The 25098-nt window shown below is 50.5% G+C and overlaps 1 protein-coding gene across 8 annotated transcripts in view; it reads right to left on the bottom strand.

Annotated features, from left to right (window-relative positions):
• Nucleotides 1–25098, bottom strand: part of ELF4 (E74 like ETS transcription factor 4) — a 46374-nt gene continuing 21276 nt past the window's right edge. For 3 of the 8 annotated variants that reach the window (XM_059679535.1, XM_059679537.1, XM_059679536.1), the window contains 10 exons: nt 17949–18056; nt 15602–15878; nt 14108–14209; nt 11457–11628; nt 10748–10840; nt 8380–8571; nt 7488–7571; nt 7214–7406; nt 5796–6161; nt 1–4708 (listed from right to left, as the gene is read on the bottom strand). In XM_059679535.1, coding sequence (XP_059535518.1) covers nt 3907–4708; nt 5796–6161; nt 7214–7406; nt 7488–7571; nt 8380–8571; nt 10748–10840; nt 11457–11628; nt 14108–14209; nt 15602–15673 — 2076 coding nt within the window. In that variant the 5' untranslated portion in view covers nt 15674–15878; nt 17949–18056 and the 3' untranslated portion in view covers nt 1–3906. Of the gene's footprint in view, nt 4709–5795; nt 6162–7213; nt 7407–7487; nt 7572–8379; nt 8572–9718; nt 9858–10747; nt 10841–11456; nt 11629–14107; nt 14210–15601; nt 15879–17948; nt 18057–25098 lie in introns of those variants that run through there. The other 5 variants (XM_059679534.1, XM_059679538.1, XM_059679533.1 and 2 more) reach the window with 3 other exon arrangements.

Genomic DNA, 25098 nt, shown 5'->3' with positions numbered 1-25098 from the left:
TTCTTTCAATAAACATTTATTGAGCACCTACTGTGTGCCAGGCACTGTGCTAGGCGCTGGGGATACATCAGTGACTAACACACAGTCCCTGTCCTTGAGGAGCTCACAGTCTATTGGAGGGGAAACAAACATATAACTAAGGACCTACATGTGCTAAGTGCTACAGTAAGAGGTATATACAAAGTGCTGTGGGAGCCCAAAGGGGGGAGTAATACATCAGTTGCTGGGGGTGAGGAGTGAGTCTCTTGACTCCATTAAACCATCACAAAGGCAGGGATGTTGTTGCCACATGACGCTGGTTAAAAGAAACCTGTCTCCTGGTTCTCCTCTAGCCTTCTCCCATAACTATATCAGCACAGGTTAGTTTATCATATTAGCTAATTTAACACTTTGCGTTAGGAAAGAAACTGACAGGGAAGTTTCTTTAGGGGTAGAGGACATTCAAAGTAGTAACAAGTCTTGGGTGTGGAGGCTGGGGGTGGGGAGGCCATGAGGGCACTGAGCCAGGGAGTGCGGGCCCTGGGCAGTGGAGCACCTGGGGTGAGTGCCTGTGCAAAGGGGAGGTCAGCATCACCTACCTCAAAGTTCGGTCCCCATCACTCACCAGCTCAATCAGTAACCGTTTGCTGATGCTCACTAAATGCTTCTTATGTAGTGTGCCTTGCTCTGTGGGTGCTATAGCCGCCTGCCCCTCAGAAAGTAACACACTAATTGGGGTGACTAAATAAGTCCAGGTCGTTGAAGATTTAAGTAACAGTTTGTGATTATAACAAAGGAGATGTCACAGGCTGTTTGTGATCAGTTGCCAAAAGAGTGGCAATTGCTACAAGTTTCAAAACAAGAACTGTGGAAGGCAGCTTCCAGGAACTGAGTTTCCAAGGATGGACAGTATTCGGTTGGTACTAGCGGGATGGGAGGAGCATTCTGGTTAAGTAGAACCAGGTAAAGCAAGAACACAGAAGTGGGAAATTTGAACACAGAAGTGGGACTTAAACTTGTTCAAAGGCCAGTGATTGTATTGGTTTGGCAGGAGCAATACACTGGGGGTGGGGGGAAGCAATGTGAAAAATGACTGGGGAAGTCAGATGGGACCAGATGGTGAAGGACCTTGCTGGAAGGTCAAGGACTTGGGACCTTGTCTGAAGACAGGGCTGATGCTACGCTCAAAATACTTTTGGAGCTACTGCCCTGAGTCTTAATGTGCCCCCCTCACCCCTTTTCCAGGACCCCTGGACTGCCTCATGAGTCAGCAAATAAAAGGGTTAATGCCCAGCTGCCTAGAATGGATAAGAGGTTATCCTGAGTCTCACCCTGTAGGCAATGAGGAGCCCCTGAAAGCTTTCTAGCAGATCAGAATTGGTGCCCTGGCAGATTGGAGGGGACAAGGCAGGTCACAGTGGGGCTCTGGATGTGTCTAGGGAGGGAGAGGATTAAGCTCTGGGTAGTCTGAGGCTCTGGGAATGTGGGAGAAAGGTCTGAGACATGGTAAATGGCACTGGACTTCAGGAGATGGGGAAAGGGACAGGGTCAAGTGAAGGCAGCCTTCAGATGGCTCTGAAATGTCTAATTTAGAAAGTCAGAAAAATGGTGGCACCATGAACAGAAATAGGCAAGTCATGACAGTTTTTTTTTTTTTCTTGGAAAGGTTTTGTGTGCATATGTGGGAACTTTCAAATTGACTTTTGGGAGAGGGGCTGCCTTTGAGGACCTGGCAGGCATCTAGGTGGAAATGTCCAACAGACCCCTGGGCATGCGAGCCAGAAGCTGGGGAGAAACGTGGGGGCTGTGGCTCTAGATGTTGGACTCATCCCCAAAATGCTGATCCAGAGCCAAGAGGATGGATGAGACCCTTGGGGACACCCACACTGAAAGTGGTAGATCCGGAGCCAGCACTGCACAGAGAATGGGCGACAGAGGGCACAGTTGAGCCCGGCTAGTGCGGGAGGTGATGGGAAGTAGTGTGACATGTTGTAAGGGTTCACAGGGGCCAAGAAATGTAAACGCATTTGATGTCACCATGAAGATATCAGTGACCTTCAGATGATGAGTTCTATGGAGTTGGTGAGTGAGACAGGGCCACCCCAACCCATGCAGCGTCTTTATGCAAAAAAATAGAAAGAAAAAAAGGAAACTTTCTCAAAATGCTTTACTTTCCACCATCAGGAAATTGTCATAATAAACTGATTTATTTTTTTTAAAAAGGCACTTTAATGCCAAGTGCTGGAGACGTGTAATAAATACACCTGCACAACCGTATATACTTTCCCCACCCCATGGGGGAAAACAAGAAAAAAGTGAGAGAGGGCAATAGTGGGCTTGGCAGTGACCGGAAGGAGAGCGGGAAGAGCAACCTGGGGAGGTAGTTAGATCAAGTGGATGGTTTTGCACCGAGGACATAGCAAAGGTCCTGAGGCACTGATTCACATTAACCAAATTCACCAGATAACAATTGTTTCCAAGGCTGACGTATCTTAGCTTTGCCCCCCACACTTGGCAGGAGAGAGGCAGGCTAATGCCAAGAAGGGAGGGGGAGGAGATCCAGGCCCTAGGCGGAGGAGTTGACTTTAAGAGAGAATCAGTTGCCCCTTAGAAAGAGGAAAGAGGGAAGCAAGAAGCCATGTAGAGACAGAAGTGCCATGGGGGCTCACATCTTCTGGCTCCTGTCTCCTTGAGGAAGAAGGAATCAGGGTCAGGAGTGAAAGTTGGAGAAGAGGGGCGACAGTCCACATGAACGTCTGCTGTAGCCACAGTGGGGGCAGGTGGGTTGGCAAACTTACGAGGTGAGTAGAAGACTGGCTGCGCGACAGGCACATATGAACAGTGATGGAGGCAGATCCATTCGACATTGCTAACACAACTATCCCCACCATGCCTGAGAGCAGGACAATATCAGGAGCGACATTAATCAAGAGGGAACCCAGAATTTGGGGTGTAGGCCAGGCGCAAAGCCTGGTTTTACAGCCCCAGCCCTCGGTGCAAACATTTAATTAATTCAGCTCTGCCTGGGTACTCGGCTGGGTCTAACTCTGGAGGGGCACTCTGCCCCTATCTAACCCTTCAACACAGCGGTCAAGGTTCCAAGCGTGCTGGCAAGTGACTGGTGGGCCATGAGGCCAAGTCCAGGGAGAAGCCCTCAGTCTAGACTGGGGGGCTGCTCCAGAGGGCTGAGTTTCCTCTCTTTATGCTTTTATCCCACGTGGCCTTCTCCTGTCCCTTAGAACTGCATTTGCTCCAATGCATACACCAATGGGAGCTCTTCTACCCTGACCTGCTCCAGCTCTGTGACATCTCTCCAGATTTGGGGGATCCAACCTGCACCCCCATAGTCTCAGAACAAATGAGTCTTGGTTTGTACAAAGGGGACTAGGGCATGTTTTTCCTTAAAACAAATCCTCATCTCTGCGGCTGATGTGGGCGCGGAGACACATGTTCTTAAAGACCTCACGGCTGCACCCTTGTCCTCTCCAAAGAAACGAAGATACAGTCTCATGAGTACACACGAATACATACCGAGATATTCACATATGGGATAGTCACTTCCCCACTGAGGGAACACGGATGTGAAATGCAGCCAGGCAAACATGGATCTTCCCATGAAGCCCCTGCACCCACCCTGGCCACCAACTTCTCAGGAGGTTTATCCCTTCATCACCGCACCAGCCCATTTCCCTGGCAAGAGCATATCCCCTAGTGCTCTTGAGGGCCATGGTCTGATGCCAGGAATGCTCAAACTGGGCATGGCTTGGCCATGTGACCTCAAGCAGAGGTGAGGGATGGGGGAGTCTGGTATATTGACATTCCACCAAAATGTAAGGGCAGGCGAGCTACTTGTCAGTCTGCTAGAGGCAGTCCATATGAAAATGCTGCTCAGCTTTGCCTGGTGGGTCACTTCCCCAACCCCTCTGTTTATATGTTGTGGGGCTCCATTTTAATGAGCGAAGTGGGGTTGAATGGGAAGGGGCCTGGGGTTGGGGATCTAGTCAGTAGGGTCCCAGATGTGGTCACACTAGGCTCAGCCATAAACAGGGACCCTGAGCTTGAGGAGAGCTCAAGTTCAGCCACCGGGGTCAGCCCAACAGTGGGGCGGTTGGGAGGAGAGAAAGTCTGGTTTCCCAGAAGGCTCAGATTGTGGGAGCCCCTTGAAACCACGTGGGTTGGAAGTGGCTGAAGGTGAGCCTGATCCCTCAGAAGCTCCCTCAGGGTCTCTTCAGGAACCAGCAGCCCCTCCATGGGGGCCCCAGTCACCATCCCCTGCACATATGAGTTGGGTCTCAGTGACCCATCCTTGACCCCAGGGGTTGCTGTGGCACTGGAAGTCCTGATGAAGGCAGCAATGACAGTCCCCGGGGGCTGAGAGCTGGGCCCTGCTACTCCAGCCCCTGCAACGGAGGCTGCTGTGGGATTGGTCGAACGGTTGGCCCCAGCCAGAAGTTGGGGGAGGCCACTGAGAATCAGTGGAGTCCCCGGTGCTGCCACCTGGTTCTCTTGGAAGCTGGTATTCAGGGGGAAGGAGGCCTGCAAAGTGAAGGTGTCCTTGAAGGTCGAAGCAGGTGGAACACTCTGCAGAACAAGCTGGGTTGAAGTAGTAGTACTGACAGGAGGGCCATTGGTGAGCACTGTAGTCAGGGGGATTGTCTGCAGGGTCAAGGCCGAGGCTGACCCCACAGGGGCCACTCCTAGGTGGATGTTGCCAGGCACTGAAGAAGCACTGAGAAGAAACAGAAAACAGATTTGGTTAAGGCAAGAGGCACCTCCCAACTGTCTAGAGAGGAGGGCACAGGAGGAAAGGAGTCAAAGGTATTTTGTTTTTCAGTTAACATTGATTGAGTGCTTAGTCAGGGACACTCAAAATGATTGACATTCGCTATTTTCCTCTATCTTCAAAATAGCCCATTGGCTGCCTGGCCGACGTGGCTTAGTGGATGAGTGTCGATCTATGAACCAGGAAGTCAGGGTTTGATTCCCAGTCAGGGCACATGTCCGGGTTGCGGGCTCGATCCTCCGGATCCTGCAGGAGGCAGCCAATCAATGATTCTCTCTTATCATTGAGGTACTCTCTCTTCCTCTCCTTCCTTTCTGAAATCAATAAAACAAACAAGCAAACAAAACAAAATAGCCCACGAGTTGAATAAGTTTAATAATCTGATCTTACAGCTTGAGGAAACTGGGGCACAGAGAGGTTATGTCACATGCCCTAGGTCGCACAGCTAGTAGGAGGGACTCACATCTAGGCTTTCTGACTCCAGAGCCCATGTTCCTCGCTGCTCCATTCTACCAACTTCTCTCCTTACAAGCGCATCTCAGTGACTCATGCCAGCAGAGTGAGAGCTACATACACACAACTCGGACAAAGCCCAACCTTTTCAGGGAAAATTGGAAGCACTTCGCATGGACAAGAGGTATCAAGAGCTTTGCATGTGGGCCTGGAGGGCCTGAGGAAAGCAGACGGGTATCCCTGTAACATTTTCTGTTGCCTCTTTTTTGGAGTGGGGGAGGCTTAGGGAGAGAGGCCCAGATGTGGAGGCCCCTGCTGTCTGTTTGGGGAGCCCTCTGGGATAGCAGGAATAGCCCTAGCTGGCAACACAAGTCCCCCAGGTCAAGAGCTGACTTTGCCATCACTTTGGTGTGTGACCCCAGGCTTTTCCTTTCTTGACCAAGTGCCCTACTGGCTTCTCAAGGGTCCTGCGAGGATCCCATGAGGCTGGACATGCAGCAGAGCTTTGCAAGAAGTTGAAAACTGCTTCCCACAACTCAAGGAACTATGGGAAGACTCATGACAACTTGGGTGCCCTTACCTCACAGCTTTGGTGAGTTTGGCCTGGCCCTCTGGTGGAGAGACCAGCACGGTGGAGGTAGTGGGAATCTCCTCATCTGGAGACAGGCCCAATTCCAGACTTGCAGATGACTGCAGACCGACATGCTGAACCTTTGGCTTCTCCCAGGGAGGGCTGCTCTTGCCCTGGGGAGCGGCTCTGGATGAGACCCTGGAGCTGGCTCGCCGGGTAGTGCTGGTGGAGGTGGAGGCCTTTGGGGATGCCTCTGCCACTTCGCTTTTCTCGTCCTCATCTTCAATCACCACTAAATCCTTGGGCATCTCTTTAAACTGGTACACCAGCCTCTGCCCTTCCACTTTGGCAAGGATGCCCCTTTGGTAGTAGTATCTGGGGAAAAGGGTTGAGGAGTTAGCCAGGGGCATACCACCCTCCGGGCAGGGCAAGCATGAGGAGGAGCCTGGCCAGGAGGCAGATGGGAGCTCAAGGACAAGGGTAGTGGGAAGGCCAACCCTTGGACTTGGAAGACTTATGAAATTTCTGAGATCTCCTGAGGACTCAAAGGGTCCATAAAAAGGGGTTTCAAATGCCAACCCCCACCCTGCATTGGAGCAGAGGACAGGGGGTGGGTGAAGAACGAGAGAGGATGGATGGATAATGGGGGGGGTTCAGCACTCTTCCAGTGTGACACACCAGCTGTGGGTAACTCTGGCCCGTCTCCCTAGCTCTCTGGCTTGAAGAATGTGAAGGAATACCTTCTTGCCCTAGCTGGTTTGGCTCAGTGGATAGAGCGTCAGCTTGTGGACTGAAGGGTTCTGGGTTTGATTCTGGTCAAGGGCACATGCCCAGGTTGTGGGCTTGATCCCCAGTAGTGGGCATGCAGAAGGCAGCAGATCAATGATTCTCTCTCATCATTGATGTTTCTTATCTCTCTCTCCCTCTCCATTTCTCTCTGAAATCAATAAAAATACATTTTTTTTTTAAAAAGGAAGACCTTCTTGGGGATGGGAGGCCATAAAATGTTCTCCTATCAAGAAAGAAAAGGCTAAGACAGAGCTGCAAGAGGGAGGGAACTGTTCCTTCCAGAGGGGGCCGGGGGAGTGGCTTAGGGCAAGCAGATGGGAAGGTTAGGAGACACTATAGCAGTGATGGCGAACCTTTTGAGGTCGAAGTGTCAGCATTTTGAAAAACCCTAACTTAACTCTGGTGCCGTGTCACATATAGAAATTTTTTGATATTTGCAACCATAATAAAACAAAGACTTACATTTTTGATATTTATTTTATATATTTAAATGCCATTTAACAAAGAAAAATCAACCCAAAAAATGAGTTCGCGTGTCACCTCTGACACGCGTGTCATAGGTTCGCCATCACTGCCCTCTAGCACATGAGGAAGAGTGTGGTGACTCCTCCAGGGCAGGGATCCCCAGCAGCTCCTACCTTAGAGCCCTCCCCATTGTCTCATAGTTCATGTCAGGCTTGTTCTTCTGCTTCCCCCAGAGCTTTGACACAGCTTTGGAGTCCACCAGCTTGAAGATGCCCTTCTCTCGCTGGGTCCACTTGATGTACTTGGGGCAGGTGTTCCTGTCTTGCAGAAGTGCCAGGAGGAACTCCCACAAATAGATGGTGTTGCCTGAAGAGGACCAGGTGGTGAGAGGTGGCCCAGGCACCCTGGCTCCCTTTCCATCTCAGCTCCCCTGACTACCAGCCATACCTTTGCCATCCTTAGATTTCTTCCGAATGGGGATGCTGGGGTCAGTGACAGGTGAGGTACTGCGGTTGCCCTTTGTCTTCCGGACTGAGGAGAAGGGGAGAGCAGGGTGAGGTGAGACCATGGCAAGTGCTGCAGGCCGGGCTCCCAAGCGGGAGGGCCTGGAGCTTATCAAGTTGGGTGTGACAAGGCAGACAAGGGAGAGCCCAGGATCATTCTCCTTGGCCACAGCTCCCAGGTATGTGCACCTGCCCTCATTTTCAGGCCCCAGAACAGCAGTACGATGTGGGGCAATGAGTCACTTTTAGATCAGAATCCACCTAGGCTAATTTTTTGAATGAAAAGGCAGCCTAAAGGTGTGACTGTTGTGCAGGTGAGTGCGACACTGGGGTTTTGGTTGCCATGATGACAAGGCAGTCTCAACCAGCCATCACCCGAGTAAATCAATAACACAGGGCTTGGGAAAGCCCAAAGTCCTCTCCCATATATGGTCTTGGCTCCATGAGCTCTCAGAAGGAAGATAAGAACACAAAGCACACAGCAGAGGCTCCCAGGGGGCCAGGGACTGGCCATGGGGGCCAGGCCTGGTGTTTGAACACCCAGCCTAGGATTTTATCCATTGGGATCATCGGCACTTCTGGAAGAGTTTACATCTATGCCGAGCAGACAGGAATGGGCTGGGAAATGTCAGGGTATGCGTGGACCAAGCAATAAGGCCAGGTTTTACTTTATGTAAGGGAAGCCTTTTCATCCACCACTGCCATACCAGAGAGCTGTCTTCTTAATGTGTCTGTGGGCCTCCACCCATTCAACCCTATGTTTTCCCTGACTGCCCCTCTCCTACCACCCACTCGTTGAAGATACACACACACACATTTCTTTCTCTCTCTCTTACTTCTCTTCTTTGGTTTTCCAGTCTTCTTGGCACTTTCCTCTTTGGAGACCTGCTCCTCCAGAGAATGCCCCTCCTGGTCACCAGTGTCACCAGCACTGTTCATGGCATTGGGCTCAGAGACAGGAAACAGGTAGTTGGGCAGAGTGGTGGCTGGAGCAGGGTCTGAATCCGGAAGCAGTTCGGAGGTGCTGACTATAAAAGAAAGGCCAGTGCAGGGTAGGAGCATGCTCTCCCAGTGCTCCAGAGAATGATGGGCTCCCGGGGAAAGAGCAGAGGTGCCGTTCCTCTGAGCCCCAAACACAGGAGACACCTGAAAACACCTCATGTGTCTCGCACCATGAGGAGAGCAAACATCTGTAGAGCTGTGGGCATGAACCGGCCCCAACGATGGCTGCCACATTTCGAGCCCACTGCTGTTGGGAAGTTCCAGGTGACACCCAGGATAAAGGGCCACCTTGATTTAGTCATTCACTTATTTTTACAACTGGAGTGGGCCTTAGACACCAGTTAGCCCAATTCCTCTGCTTTCCTGATGAGGAAACTGAGACCCAGACATGGCAGGGCATGTGCCCAAGGTCACACAGTAAGAATTTGCCTGGTACATGTGGCCACTCTGTAACTATCTGTTGAATCCTGAATGAATATTAGTGACAGAGTCAGGATTAGAAATGCTGGGACTCTTAACTTGCAGCTTCAGTGCTTTCTTTCCTGTGCTGTCTCCCAGAGCCCCCTTGGGAAGGGGCAGTTACTAGGTTCAGGAGTCCTCCTGTGGAGTCAGGGCAAATGCCTGAGGGATTCCTGGAGGAAAAGCCTGCCTTGGGGGCCTTCTGGGGAGGGATGGCCAACATCCAAGATCAGGAAAGGGATGAGAAGGTACCGAACCCTGTACATTATAAAATAAGCCACACCCTGAGTAGTCCTCCTGGGAGCCCAGCAAGAGAGAGGGGACCCTGAAAAGTGACCCTGGCCAATAGTACTCAACCTTAAAAAGGAAGTAGATTCTGACACGTGCTACAACATGGGCAGGCCTTGAGGACATTCTGCTCAGTGAAATAAGCCAGTCTTGCCTGGCTGGCATGGTTCAGTGGTTGAGCGTTGACCTATGAACCAGGAGGTCACGATTCAATTCTTGGTCAGGGCACATGCCCAGGTTGCAGGCTTGATCCCTGGAAGAAGCCGTACAGGAGGCAACCGATCAATGGTTCTCTCTCATCACTGATGTTCTATCTCTCTCTCCCTCTCCCTTCCTCTGAAGTCAATAAAAATATATATTTTTTAAAAAAGAAGTAAGCCAGTCTCTGAAAGACAAATACTGTAAGATTCCACTTATCTGAAGTACCTAGACTAGTCAAATTCATAGACATAAAGTAGAATGGTAGTTGCTAGGAGCTGGAGGGAAGAGGAGGGGGAGTTGTTTAATGGGTAGAAAGTTTCCGGTTTTCAAGATGAAGAGTTCTGGAGATGGATGGTGATGATGGCTGCATAACAATACAAATGAACATAATACCAGTGAGCGGTACACTGAAAAATGGTTAAGGTCATCAATTTTATGTGTATTTTATCCCAATTTAAAAATTGGGGAAGCCCTAGCTGGTTTGGCTCAGTGTATAGAGTGTTGGCCCCTGGACTGAAGGGTCCCTGGTTCAATTCTGGTCAAGGGCACGTACCTCAGTTGCAGGCTCGATCCCTGGCCTGAGTTGGGGTGTGTACAGGAAGCAACCAATCCATGTGTCTCTCTCTCACATCGATGTTTCTCTCTCTCTCTGTGTCTCTCCCCCTCCCTTCTACTCTCTAAAAATCAATGGAAAAATATCCTCAGGTAAAAAAAAAAAGAAAGGAAGGAAGAAAAATATCCTCTGGTGAGGATCAACAACAACAAAAAACAATGGGGGGAAAAGTCACCCTGGCCACCTTTCCTTGTCCGTGGTACCCTCCAGCCCCTCCCATTCCAGTCACAGCTCAAGAATAAGTTTATGTGTATGTTGGTGGGGGTGGGTACATATGCCTGAATGCACATGTGTCTGAGAATCCAACACATGGACATGATCTTTTTTATTTATTTATTTTCTGTTCTGAATATATTTTTCCATTGATTTTTAGGGAGAGTGGAAGAGAGGGAAAGACAGAGAGAAACATTGATGTGGGAAAAACACATCAATTGGTTGCCTCCTGCATGTGCCCTGACCAGGGCCCAGCCCACGGAGGAGCCTGCAACTGAGCTACATGCCCTTGACTAGAATTGAACCCGGGACCCTTCGGTCTGCAGGTCGAGGTGCTATCCACTGAGCCAAACCGGCTAGGGCTAGACATGATCTTTTTCAATACCATTTGTGTTGCCTTGAGTAAAGACACCGAGGTTCATACTTACAGATCTGTTTCTCATCCAGGATGTTGTTGGGAGACTCAACATTGAGCAAGACTTCAGTGGTTGACATGGTTTGGGAGGTTGCTTCATTTTCATCTGGTTTCAGGTTTCATGGTAAGGGGGGAGAAAAAAAGCTCTCTTAGGGTACAAGATCGGGGGTACAGCCATAACCAGGGCCAGTCCAGAGAACAGTGCAAAGGAGCCACCTCCCAGCCTAGTCCTCCACCTTCTCTCTACACCCACCCCAGCTATCTCCACTCCTCATTGTCCTCCATCTCAAAAGATCATGAATCCACCTGGCCAACATGGCTCAGTAGTTGAGCATCAACCTATGAACCAGGAGGTCACGGTTCGATTCCTGGTCAGGGCACATGCCTGGGTTGCAGACTCGATCCCCAGTAAGGGGTGTGCAGAAGGCAGCCAATCAATGGTTCTCTCTCATCATCGATGTTTCTCTCTCTCTCTCCCTCTCCCTTCCTCTCTGAAATCAATAAAAATGTTAAAAAAAAGATCATGAATCCATTTAGATGACTTCCTCCTCTATGAAGTTGTACTACCTTCTGTTTGTCCTAACTGCCCCATCTAATTTCCAACTGTTGGGGGCCTTGCCTTTGCTGTATGTGTCACTATAAGCCATTGTGTGGGGGCTACTGTTCCCTGAAGACAAACCCCTTTATCCTCCACAAATTCCCTGCCCAGGAAGGGGACAGACCTGCCAGCATGAAACTGCCCTCCAGGATCTGATCCTGTGTCATGCACAAGGTCCTGTCCGTTATGATGCCGTTGTGACCATCTTCTAGCTCCAGTCCTGAATACAGATGCAGTAATTCGGGGTAGGGTACCTGCTCCACGATCACAGCGGGGAATACTGAGGGGTCTTCCAGCTGTGGAAAAGAGAGGGATCTGGTTCATGACCCACCCACCTCTTCCAGGAAGCCCGCCTACCAGAATCTAGCTCTTCTTGCAATTTCGAATTCTTAGAACCCTCAAGAACTGTCCTTTGTTAAGACTACGACAATGGTCTGACTTCACTGGATGATGAATTTTTAATTAATAGTGATGGGCTAGGTCTGTACCACCTGCATTCAAGGGCAGACAGCTTTCATTGGCTGTAGTTATGGGTTAATCCATGGCCAGGATCAGGAAAGGATTAGTCAATGGCAAGGGCAAGGGACTCGATCTGTAGTCAGGTGAAGGACTCAGCCTACAGTCAGCACTGAGTACCCAGGGTTAGGAGCTCAGATTGTGGACATCTTAGGGCTCAGTCTGTGGCAACGAAGACAAAAGAACAGAAGCATTAGAGAGTAAGAAAGGTAAGGGCTCAGTCATTGCCTGGATTGGGGAGAGTGTTCCAATTTCCAGTTTGATTCAATGGGTGCATGGGGGCACTGTTCATGTTAAGGGGGTACCTGGAAGAGGGGGAGGAACAGATTTTTGGAGAAATATAAGGAGGGCAGTGTCTGAATATGGTTAGTTTGAGGTACCCTAGAGATATTTAAAATGGAGATATCTCTCAGGGGAGTCAAAAAAAAATGTGTCCAAGAACTCAACAGGGTGGTCGCTAAATCCCTTGGAATGGAAAAAATGATCAGGATGAGAATTTGACTCCTGGAGGACGTAGTTGTTCTAAAACCAAACAAAGGCTAAATAAAAAAGGAGTGTGATCAAAACTGTTTGGTGTTTTGTTTTTTTGCAACTGTTTTTTTTTAATTATGTTTGGAAGGAAATATACCAGAATGTTCATAATGATTATATTTAAGTTGTGGGACTTTGGATGATTTCCCCCCATTCTTTATAATTTTCTGTATTTTTCAAATTTTCTTTCATGGGACTATTAGTAAATTCTTTCTTCATAGAAGAAGAATGAGAATACTCAGTTCTGTGCCTGAAGGTTCCAGAAGAACAAAAGTTAATAACATGCTTTTGGGTTTGGCTACTGGGCAGTCACCCGGGCTAATCCAGTTTCAGGGGGTGCTAGAGTCCCAAGGCACATTACAATGGATCTCAGAGAGGATAGAGTGAGGCAGGCAGTGGGGTGTAGTGATTAAGGCCATAAAGTTAAGAGCTGTCTGTCCAATATGGTAGTCACTAGCCACGGGTGACTATTTAAATATAAATGCAATTTTTTCAAGATAAAAGATCAGTTATTCAGTTGTGTTGGCCATAGTTCAAGTGCTCCATAGCCACATGTGACTAGTGGCCCCATACTGGATAACACAAATATAGCATACTTTTATCATCTCAGAATATTCTATTGGATTGTCCTGGTCTAGAGCCAGATTGCCTGGGTATGAAACCAAGCTCTACTACTTACTAGCAGGGTGACCTTGGGCAAGTTACCTAGTTTTTATGTGCATTGTTTTCCTCATTTATAAAATTTGGATGATCATATTATTGACCCCTTAAGGTTATTTAAACAAATCAATATGCATAAAGCACTTAGAACAAGGCATGGCATAGAGTAGGCTCTCATTGTTTTATGTATCAGGAGCTTCTAGGAGACTGGTAACATTTTATTTCTCAACCTGAGTGGTGAGTTCATGGGTGTTTATTTTATAGTTATTCTTTAAATAGATATACACATATGTATGTACATGATTTATGCACTTTTTTGTATTCATGATACAAAATTTTTTTTTGCAATAAAAATTGTTTCCTGCCCAGCCAGTGTGCTCAGTGGTTGAGCATTGACCTATGAACAGGGAGATCATGGTTCGATTCCCAGTCAGGCACATGCCTGGGTTGCAAGCTCTGTCCCTGTGTGGGGTGTGCAGGAGGCAGCCGATCAATGATTCTCTCTCAATAAAACTATATTTTAAAAAATTGTTTCCTAAAATGAGTGAGAAAAAGGAGGTGAGAAAGTAAACACAGAGAGGCATGTGAAGTTTTCTTTTAGGATTGGGGAGACCTGATTATGTTCTAAGTTGAGAAGGAAGGTCTGGGAGGTCTGAAATATATCAGAGAAAGACAGCAGTTGATCAATGGTTTAAGGTCTTGAGGGAAGCAGGAGAGAGGAGAGTAAGTACAGGGCCAGGATTACCCTTGAAAGGGACAGGGACACTTCTGGTTTTGCTCAGTAGATAGAGCGGGTCCCAAGACTGAAGGGTCCCAAGTTTGATTCCAGTCAAGGGAACATGCCAGGTTGCGGGCTCAATCCCCAGTGGGGGGCATGTAGGAGGCAGTAGATCAATGATTCTCATCATTGATGTGTCTATCTTTCTCTCCTTCTCCCTTTCTCTCTGAAGTCAATAAAAATAAATATTTAAAAAAAGAACAGTGGCCCTGGTTGGTTTAGCTCAGTGGAGAGAACATCAGCTTGCAGACTGAAAGATCCCAGGTTCGATTCCAGTCAAGGGCATGTACCTTGGTTGTGGGCACATCCCCAGTAGGAGGTGTGCAGGAAGCAGCTGACCGATGTATCTCTCTCATCGATGTTTCTAATTCTCTGTCCCTCTCTCTTCCTCTCTGTGGAAAAATCAATAAAATATATTTTAAAAAAAGAACAGTGAAGTTGTCAACAAAATGAAGGATGGAAGGAAACTGTGGACTTCCTTGGCTTTGAGCTTCTCTGTGGACTGGAGGAGAGGCTGTCTGCTGAGGGTGCAGGGGCGTGTGTGGGGCTAGAAGGTATGGGGTTGGGAGTGTCTATGAACAGCCTCTATGAAGAACAGAAACAGCTGCTGAGCAGACTAGAAACAAGTAAAAAAAAATGACTTGTAGCATTGGGAACCCAGGTATGGTTAGAGTTTCTTGCTTTCTCCTCTAGGCACTTCAGGGGTGTTCAATAAAACTGAGCAACTTGGGTAAGGCCCAGCTGGACAGAAAGTTTAATATGCTCAAATCCCACTAGGGGGCAGCCTTTCGTAGTGCGCTAGAGATTGCACAAAGTTTTCCATCTTCACAAGGATTTAGGATAGAGGGCATCAGAATTAGGCTGAGGTGCCCTTAGAGGTGATCCAGGTGGATCTCCCCTTGGTGAAGATGGAGAGATGGTAGCCAGATACAGTAGGGGACAGGCCTTGCATAAGTGACACTGTAGCCAAACTAGGATCAGAACCCAGGACTCCTGGCTCCTACTCTTCCATTCCTTCCACTGTAGCTGGCTGCCAGTTTGTAAAAAGAGGGGAGTGGATGGTGGCGAGTGTGCCAGGACCCTATCTGATGGGTACAGCTAAGTGCCCAGAAAACGTTTTAGCCTCACTTCAGGGCAAGGTACGGAGTGGTGGGGACTCGGGTGACAGAAGTCTGTCCTATTTCCCAACTTCCTGCAACCAGAAGACTCCATTTCCAGTGTATCCTGAATTTCAAATCGAGGCTGAAAAGATGGTTATGGAAGGGTCCATCAACCAGGCTAGAGACGTGAGCCTGATGCCAGGGGTTGGACTCTGCCCTGCGGTTCCAGTTGGCAGTGCTCACTCCTGCTATGTGGTTGTCCCAGCAACTTTGTCACTGTGGCTCTGGGGTGATGGGAAGTGGCTGAAAAAGCATAGGCAGGTCAGTGCACAACTGTGCATTCAGCCCACGTCGCTGACTAGCCAACAGCTCAGCTGGTGTACTTAGCAGCTGCTTGGCTGACTTAGTGACTGCACGTGCCCTGTAATTGCACGTGGGCAACCAGCTCACTAAATGACCACCCCATGATTACTGACTGGCTTTGTGAGTGGCTAGCTGGCACAGTCTAGCTGACAAGTGGGCCCAGTGCCCTGAACCTAGTAGGTGCTTGATCAATATTTGCTGACTGGCTAGCCAGCCAACCAGCTGGCTATCTGCCTGCCTGTCTGTGTCTATCTGATCGTCTGTACTGGCTGACTGTGCTCTGTGCTCTGTGCTCTGTGCTCTGTGCTCTGGGGGCTGTACCTGGTGTATATCATCCATCCCGTTGCTTGCAAACTCGAAGATCAGGTCACTGGGCTGCAGGGTTATAGCCATGCTGTCTCCTCAGAGCTGACAGCAGAATTCGCAGGGCCCTCTGGAGCCGCGGGTTTTTCTTGATGAAGAGATGCTGCTCAGGTAACTTGGAGCTTAGAGCCTACACTCAAGCCACAGGAGAACGGGTGTGTAGAAAGCTGGAGTATGTGGTGGCCTAAGCGAAGTTCAAGGCTGCATGCTGGGCTGGGCCAACCGCAAGAGTGACCTAGAGAGAAGGGAGAGGTGGGGGCACTGAGTAAATCACCTTCCTTGAGCTCTGTTCCCAGGACAGCTGGGCAATCAGAGGGACCCTGCCGTGCTAGGGCAGACTGCCAGGAGGGGATGGCTACAAGGGGCCAGCAATGGAAGAAGGGGGAAGGAGAAGAAAGGAGGCAGGTAATGAAAGAGGGGAAAGGAAGGTAACTGAGTCACCTCCAGTGGGAAGTGATCAAGCCTGTGTGCCCATCTAAGTCACCAGCATTTGCACCTGAGCTGGCCCTGAAGTTAGGCAGTCTCCCTCCCTTCCCTCCCCCACTCCTCTGGAGGTGACAGAGAGAGGGACTTTGATCGCTCTCCACCCTGCACATTAGTCCCTAGGGTGTGGCCACAGGGAAAATCAGGGCCTTGTGGATGGGGCAATAGCATGAAAAAGGCCAAAAATTCCTTTGGCTCAGGAAAGACTCTTGTGCGAGGGGTGTGGGTCAGGACATGTGAGCCAGATGCTGCCTGGCTCAGTTTACCTTGGGAGTAGGGGGTCACTTAGCTCTGGAAGGCAGAATCTACAGAGGAAGAAATGTCTTGCTGTGAGGTTTGTGTAGTTCGCCTGACCCAGCTTGTGGGGATGGGACTCAGACATGGCCACGCCTCCAAAGAGCCTGGGGAAAGGGACAGGTGGGCCCCAAGATCTGCCCACTCATCACCACCCCGCCACCACCCCGATGGCCTCTATGCTGGTTGTGGGCTTGTGTTCTTGGTTCAGCTTTGCTTTCAGTTTCAAGACTGAACTGTCACCCTGGGAACTTGTGAGGAGAACCCTGGCTGGGGGAAGGGCCCAAGGAACCTGGCCCATCCTCTAGGGCCGGTTTAGGGGCCCTCCCTTTCCAGGAAATCTGTCTGCTGTAGTTCGCACGTCTCTCCTCTCCTTGAATGCCTCACAGTCTGTACCTCAGGCATTCACATGGCACCCGGGCCTCCAATTGTTTCCTGTGCTTGCTATGCTTGTACGTGTTGTCTGCGGTCCCACCCATGCCTGCCTTCCAAAGGCTCGCTCCTGCTCCCACGTCCCTCCTGTCCATCTGCTCTGCTCCGCCAGACCTGAACAGTTGGGCTTCTCCACTTGCAGGTGCTACATCTTTGGCCCTCAGTGTTCTGTTTTTAGTGACATTGTGTGTGTGTGTGTGTGTGTGTGTGTGTGTGCGCGCGCGCTGGGTCTAAAACAGCCTGGTTCAACCATAAGCATCTGAAGAACTGGGGCCAGGCACCATAGTGGGAGTGACACACTGACCCCTGCCTCCTGGACACTCTTTTGGCAGTGCCAAGGGTGGCAAAACCTTCTCCTCCAGGAAAGAAATGAGGAACTTGAGAGAGGGGCAAAGGGGAGGGAAGGGTGGGGGACCACGGGTGACCTCCCTGATGACCGCTCTCCCCCACAGGAGACACCCAGGCCTCTCCCACTTCCTTTCCGTTAGCCCACAGGGCTGGCTCCACCCTCTCCCCACCCCCAGTCTCATCCCCACACCTTTCCACCCCCACTCCCCAATAAAAACTCTGAGAAGTCACTCAACTCAAGCTGTCAGGTTTGTTACCCTTTGGGAGCATGAGAAACTGGTGCCTGTCAGGGCAGAGGAAGCACTGGCAAACCAGGGTCCCTGCTTGAGCTCCACCCCTCCCTCTCCCCACCACCCCCACCCAACCCTGTATGTGACCCGGTACGGTCTCTGGTGGCCCCGAGAAGCCTCCCAAGGCCATTTATGCTCAGAAGGTCTGTCTCCCCCACCCATAGTGCCCAAGGCCCACATTCCGCAGCTCCAGGCCTCCCACAGGCCAGACCGCCTGTCTGTCCCCAGGAAGCATTCTCAAACTCATCAAATGAAAGGCTATCACTTTCACCTAATCCCACTTTGTCTAAACATGAAACTTCTGAAACTCCTGTGTCTGTTCCCTCCCCCCCTCAAGGGCCTGAGGCCTTCCCACCGCCGTGGGCCTTCAGGTTTGCTCATCCCTTTGGCTTCTCTTCATGTTTGTGAGCTCACTGCCCCTTATCTCAGCCTGTGGAACCTCTGCGTGCCTTCCTTACCTCCCCCATTAGACAGTGGCTTCCTTGAGGGCAGGGACGACTGTGTTGACCATTGATGAAACTTTAGCAGCCTTGCACTGTGCTTGGCATGGAGAAGACACTCAATTCCTGTTTGTGGAATGAACGTATGAATGAATGAATGAATGAATGAATGATACTGGTCATTCTGTACAAGTGAGCTGTGTTTTCTGGGCAATAAAGTATATCTATTTGTACACTGGGTGTGGTGTGGGTGTCATATCCTCTGGCTTATACAAGAATGAGAGGAATGTGTGCACTCTGTGTATAATATCTGTATATTTTTGCATTGTAATTTACAATGAGAGTTCGCTGCATGTGTGCAAACATGGTAGATATGTACGTGTGCGGGGCATGCCCATGTGTCCTAAGTATGGGGACATATGTGTGAGGGCCTCTGCGTGTCTAAGGCCATCAGGACAGCAAGCTCAGTCATCTGTTGCCCTCCAGCTCACGGTGGCTCAAAGAGGCTGTGGTGAAGAGGGGTGTGGGCTGCCACTGCCACTGCCCCCTATGCTTTCCAGGGAGAGAATATCTGCAGAATATGTATGTGGCTCTTGGGGTGAGCCCCCTCAAGGTCCACTCTGCCAGGGAGGAGGTGGGAGAGGGGAGGGCAGCACAAGGAGGGAAGGTTTAAAATAAAAGAGACTAATCCATTTGTCTTCGTTGTGCCCAGATGTCTAAGTCTCTAAATTAAGGACGTGATTGGTACAGATCCTGCTGGCCCAGGCCTGTGAGTATTGGGAGGCTGCACACATCACCCACAGCTCATACTGGTGTCTCCTTCTGCCTGAGCTCCAGCCTGAAGCTAAGGTGAAGGGTGTAGGGAACAAGTAGCTGCCCCATTTGTCCTACTCTGTTGGCCGAGGCTAAGATCACTCTCTCCCCACCCCCACCACCATGGAACCTTCCAGTCCAGAAACTTTCATTTCTCCCCCCTTAGATGTTTGAGGATTTGAAAGTGAGAGGTGGAGAGGGGTTCATTTGCATGCTCGCTCACTCTCCCCAGCAGAGGACTGAACCACCTCCCCAAGTCCCTCAAAATAACCTCCCTCTCCCAGGAACCTGAAACCAAAGAAGCCACCACCACAGAAGGCCCGCCCTGCTGGAGACCAGAGAGGCCCACACCAGGGGCTCCCCTCACCAGGGTCCTCAGAGACGCACTGAGACACTGAGATGCAGATTCAATGGTCCAGAGCCCTGGGCACTGTCTTGCCAGCGAGTGGGGGGGTAAGGGGTCACACAGGCACTTAACTTAAGAAATTGAGGCACCTGGGAGCCCTTAGTAACCAGTGGTGAATTCCCCCCACCCCAACCTGTCACTGTTCCAGTCAATTCAGCTCCCAGGGTGTTAAGAGCTCCACCCCCTTGACTCCCTTGGAGGCCACTGCAGGACCCCTGGCTCCCAGGGCCAGTCCTACTTGGGCTAAAAGCAAAGCCTCTGTGAGAGACTATGGCCCTGGGCACTGCGTGGGAGTGTGTGAGCCACAGGAGGGAGGGCGCCCAAGGCCCAGGCCTGCAAATGCACACCTCTGGCTCTCTGTGATTCTGACTGCATTTCAAAACCAAAATAGCAAAATAGAAGTGGTTTGGGCCGCTCCTGCGTCACCACAACTGTGCGGGTGGTGCAGACGTAAAGACCCTTTCTGGGTTTGTCACTGGGACACGTCAAGCGGTGCTCAGCACCCACCCATCTGGGCCTCCTCTACAGGAAACGGCCCCTATGTGAAAGCCACGTCCACAGTCTCCGTGGAGTGAGTTTAAATCTACACCCGTTCAGCTGAGCCAATGGCTCTCACCGAACTGCTAGTAACACCCGTGGCATTTTCACACACGCCAGGAAACATGGGGGCCAGATGGTCAGCTGGGCCACAAAGCAGACTTCTCCTCCAGTTCCTTGTCCCCTCTGAGCCAGCTCTCGCTCCTAAAATACCCGGTCCCCCATGAAACCTTTCTGGAATTCTCTGGAAAGGAAGTGACAATTTCCTTCATGCCATTTCCCACTCCCTCAGCACTCCTCCCCCACAACCACAAACAAAATGGAAACTACCCCAGGAACAGCTGTACCCTCCACTGAAAAACAGCACCCCCCGCCATAGTCATCCAGCAGCAAATTTGCATGCTGTATCACGTGACTAGTGGCACATATTTAAGAGACAGAGGGCCAGAGTCAGGAATCCAATCTCTAGCCATGGATGGAATGGAGGTAACCTATCCATGGGGTTCCCACACAGTCTTGACTCATATCGCCAGCTGAACTCTCCTTGAGCAAATGCCCAGTGAAGGGGCCTCAGCCACAGCTATTTTGTCAGCTCCTTCTCCCCTCTTTCTTTCCACCACCCCCTCCATTTGAGATGAAATCAGGAAGAGGGAGAGAAAAAAGAAATGTTTTGCAAGCTCTGTTGGTTGGGGTTTCTCTGTGCTTATTTATAAGAAACCCAGTTTCCTTCCCTGACCCTCGGTCACTGCCTGCTTCCAGCGTAGAGCTTGTCACAACTCTAGTGGTGAGGCAGGCCCGGAGCCCTTCTCCAGCTGCTCCCAGCCCTTTCTCAGCTCCACTTTTGTCCCTACCTTCCCAAGCCCTAAGCTGTCCCAGTGGAGGAGCAGTTAGGGCTGCAGCACATAGCAGGCCACAGGTAGAGAGATGTCCTCTCATCTTTCTCCAAGACACCCAGCAGCCCACCCGCACTGTGTGGTGTACCCTGCCCAGGTCGAGGGAGGAACACGGAGGCCTTCTCCTGGCTGCATCCCCCCCCCAAAATGTGTGACACTGGAAAAGTCAGCCATATTTCTGTGGTATCTTGTCATCCTTAGAGTGGGTGAGGGCTGAGGGTAATTCAAGCTTAGCAGATGCTCGCCAGGAAGTCTCGGGTGAATGAAGATGGTGGTGGGAAAGCACTTTGAAAATTAAAAAAGCACTCATCCGGGATGATGAGTTTCAGGTGACCGTCAGAGAGCAAGGGGGACTGGGCACCCCATGAAGCCCCCCACAAGTCCCCCCAGAATATAGACAGGATGGGGCTGGAGGTTTCTAGTTGTTGGCGTGGAAGGGGCTGGCTGCTTGCCTGCATTGGGGGCCCCACAGGGAGGGGCAGGCTGCTGTGGTTGGAGGAATGCTCCCAGTCCCCCGTCCTTACCACCTTCACCCCACCCCAGCCCTATGGGTTGTGGTTATGTGGCAAGAAGAGCACAGAAGCCCAATAGGGGAGGAGGGGCGGGGGAAGGGTGACTGACAAAGGGAACCTATTTCCCCAGCTGCCCTGACTGCCAGGGGCCTTGCCTGAGACAGCCCAAAGAGCACCCCCTGGAGGTGCCTGTGGCCACCACATCCTCCTCCCCAGTGCTCCAGGGACAGGGAGGAGGCAGAGGGGCACTAAACTTTTCTGTGAGGTGAAGGACAAGCTAGTGACAGGGAAAACACACTGCAGGAAAGGAGGCAAAGTCATGAACCCCAGTATGGGGGACCCCAGAAGTCCCAGCAGATCCTAAAGGCATGGGGATACCAGCAAAATGATCCAGCTTTGCCTTGGGGTTTAGGCAGATCCCCTTCCTCTCCTGTCAAATGGGGACGCCTACTCAGCTCAAGACATGGTCATGAAAGGCCAGTGAGTTACTGTAGGTGAAAACTCCCTGTTATGTCCCAAACACGTTTTACAATTCCCCGGCCTGATTTGTGTCTTTTTGGCCATGGTCATTCATTAAGTAGTCAGCATGCCTTTACCTAGAAGGACAGGAAGACAGGGAAATGGGAAATGGTGGGATGAAATGAAAACAGGGAAGACATAACCAACAACCATCAAACTCATGGCAGAGAGAGGAAACCAGCTTGACTATGGGGAGGAAGGACTGGCTGGGGAGTCAGGGAAATGAGCTGAAGAAGTGCACAGGCCCGAGGTCCACCAGGCAGCAGAATGTGAAAATATGGAAAGCAACTGGGAGTTACAGTGGATTCTTGAGCGAGGGAGGGGCACAAAACAAGCACTTCTTTAGGAAGATTGATTTGGCTTGATGTCTGAGTGGAGGGGATGGAAGGAGACCAGGTGAGGCATCTGGAATCCAGGAGGGGAATCTCAGAGCCGCCCCAAGGAGAAACATGTCAGAGTATGGGGTAATACAGTAAGTAGTTGAAACGACTCCAAGGTGTATAATCTGTTTTTGCTGTAAGAATTTTGAGATATGAAGTGACTGAGCCAGGAAATATGGCAAGAAGATGAGTTCGGCTTAGATGTTTTGAAGTTGGGATTACCTCAAAAAACCCAGGATTAAAGGTGGAAAACAGGACCCTGGGAGTTATTTTGCTAAACACATAGACACACACACACACACACACAAACACAAACACACACACACACACACTGCAAGAGGGGCCTCAACAGGAATTCAGTGGCCAAAGGAGCCAAAGGAGCAGGCCTGGCCTGGTGAGGCTGGCGATCTGGACAGCACACTATGGGAGCAAGTCGCATGCGCTGAATGAAAGGGGGCTTCGAATGGCACACACCCCACATCCCCCGGCCCCTCAGCCCCAGTAGAGCTGGCTTGCTTCCTTTGGGGCAGGGTGGGGAGGGAGGGAGAGAACAAAAACACTGACCAGAGACTAATTAAATCGGTTACTGGGTTTTTTAGAAACTGGGGTAATCTGTGACTCAGCAACACAGGACATTAAAGAGAGATAACTTTTATTGAAGGGACAGTGTTCTTTGTCAAGGCTCTTGCCAGCTCATGTCCTAGAAATTAAGGCGGAGACTCCTTGCTCAGATCTGGGACTCCCCCAGGCAGGAGGGGCCAGGCTGGGTTCAGGTTCACTGCTGGCTTCTGGGGCCCATCCAAATATCCCCTCCACCCCTGGCCACATCCAGGGGAAAAATGCCAGGAAGGACGGGGTGGAAAGACGGCCTATTGTGGGGGAGGGGGGGAGGGGCAAACAGGGAGGGCAGCCTCAGCTGTGATGTCACCATGAGCTCCCGGGGCAGCTCCTCCCCCCTCCCCCACACTGCTGAGAGCTTCTCCTTGACCCAGAGCCCCAGGATATCAAAGGTAAAAGGGACCTGAAAGATCATCGCATCCATTCCCTCCTATCATCCAACGGCGGACACTAAGTTCTTGGCGGACACCAAGTTCTTGAGGGAGAAGTGACTTGTTGAAGGTCACGCAGCTAGTGGCTGTGACTTCCAGCCCTCCTCATTGTCTCTCGGCATCCTCAATCAAGCCAACCCTTTCCTCTGGTGAGGACAAACAGCCGCCAATGACCCAAGGCTGGCAAATAACAATGAGGCCAGGCATGTGCAGAACACATTGAACTTTCGCAGAGACTTCCCCACCTCCATGCTTTCGTTCACACTGTCCCCTACACCTGGTGTGTCCTTCCCCAATGTCTGTGGCTCCAGTTCCCACGTGGTGTTCAAGATTTGAAGCAAATGTTTTACCTGCTTCCACCCCACCTAGTACATTCTCTCCCCCTCCTCTTCCTTCTCCTAACGCCTTAGCCTGACTTCTTAGACAAACTCAGGCGTCAAAAACTCTGGTGTACATCCCAAATCCAGTCTGTTTGTGTATGGCCCATTAGCTAAGAATGGTTTTTGCATTTTTTAAGATTGGGGGGGGGAAATCAAAAGAAGAATATTTCATGCCACATGAGAATTATACTGAAGCTCAAATTCCAGTGTCCACAAATAAAGTTTTTTTAAAAATATATTTTTATCGATTTCAGAGAGGAAGGGAGAGGAAGAGAGAGATACAAACATTAATGAGAATCATTATTCGGCTGCCTCCTGCATGCCCCACACTGGGGATTGAGCCTGCATCCTGGGCATGTGCCCCAACTGGGAATCGATCCGTGACCTCCTGGTTCATAGGTCAATACTCAACCACTGAGCCACACAGGCTGGGCCACTAATAAAGTTTATTGGAACACAGCTATGCTCATTTAAAATAAAATTTTTTAACAGCCTGAATATTTTTTAAATTCTTTATTGTTTAAAGTATGACATAAGTTTTCTTCACCCCCTCCCCATATGCTCATTTATTTACACATTGTCTGTGGCTGCTTTTGCATTATAAGTTAACTTGTTGTGACAGAGTTTGTGTGGGCTACAAAGGCTGAAAATATTTACTATCTGGTCCTTCGAAGGAAAAGCTTGCTGAGTCCTGGACTAAAGGCTTTCACTCCCCTTCAGTGTGAATAGATTAATCAAGTTCACTTCTGAGAAGAATGACACAGAGAGTTCAGAGGTGCCTGGAAGGGGGGGTGTGAAACTCCAAATACAAACTTGGCAACTTCTCGTCAGGAAAAAAGTCTTGGCCCTACTAGCCCTGCCCATGGTGTGACCTTGAGCAAGTCTTTTCTGTTCTGTGGGCCTCTTGTTTCCCAAGCTGCACAATGAGGGGATTGGACTGGATGGTCTAAGGTCCTTCCTAGAGTCAGCAATCTTTTGCATTTATAACTCACACCGTTTCAAGCAGGCACGGTCCTGATCATTTTGTCTCACGAGAGCTTACAGAAGGTTCGCCTGCCCAGCTCTGGTTTTCTGCTGCCAATGTGGCCCCCCTGGCTCCATACTCACCTGCCCTGCTCCACCCTTCCCTTTGGCTGACCAGTCTGCCCTTCTCTCAGAATTCCTCTCCCTGCAAAAGGAAGATGACTTCTTCTGAGAGAGCTCCCCTCCAATCTGGTGGGCTGAGAGCCTCCATTTTTTTTTTCCTGTAGTGGTACAGACTGGGAAAGAAGGGCTCTCAGCTCTCCCCTGCCTCCCAGGGCCCACAGCGACAGGCAGGAGGTAGGGCCAGCTCTCACCACACCCCTGCTCTGCCAGAGGAAACAGCCCCTCTCTGCCACTTCCTGTCCCAGGGGTTTCAGCAGTTTCCCCTTCAGGGCCCGCTAGCCCTCCCAGCCCCGCCCTTGCCCCACACAGGTCAGAGAGTACAGGGAGGGGAGGAGCCTTTACGGAGAGTGGGGAGGATCCTGCACAGGAAGGCTGAGGAGACAGCTGTCTACACTAGAGGACGCCCCAGCAGCTCCTGACCAGCCTGTTTGGGCTGTGGGAGCAGGGACCTGGGAGGGAGTTGGGGCTGTTTCCAGAACACTCTCCTGATAGCAGGTGAATACAGGTGAGTCCATCACCTTGCCTAGCTATCA

The sequence above is a fragment of the Myotis daubentonii genome, chromosome X (genome assembly GCF_963259705.1).
Source record: "Myotis daubentonii chromosome X, mMyoDau2.1, whole genome shotgun sequence".
Classification (NCBI taxonomy): Eukaryota; Metazoa; Chordata; class Mammalia; order Chiroptera; family Vespertilionidae; genus Myotis; species Myotis daubentonii.
Note: the sequence above shows the minus strand (reverse complement) of the source record. Positions and strands in the feature narration are given on the sequence as shown.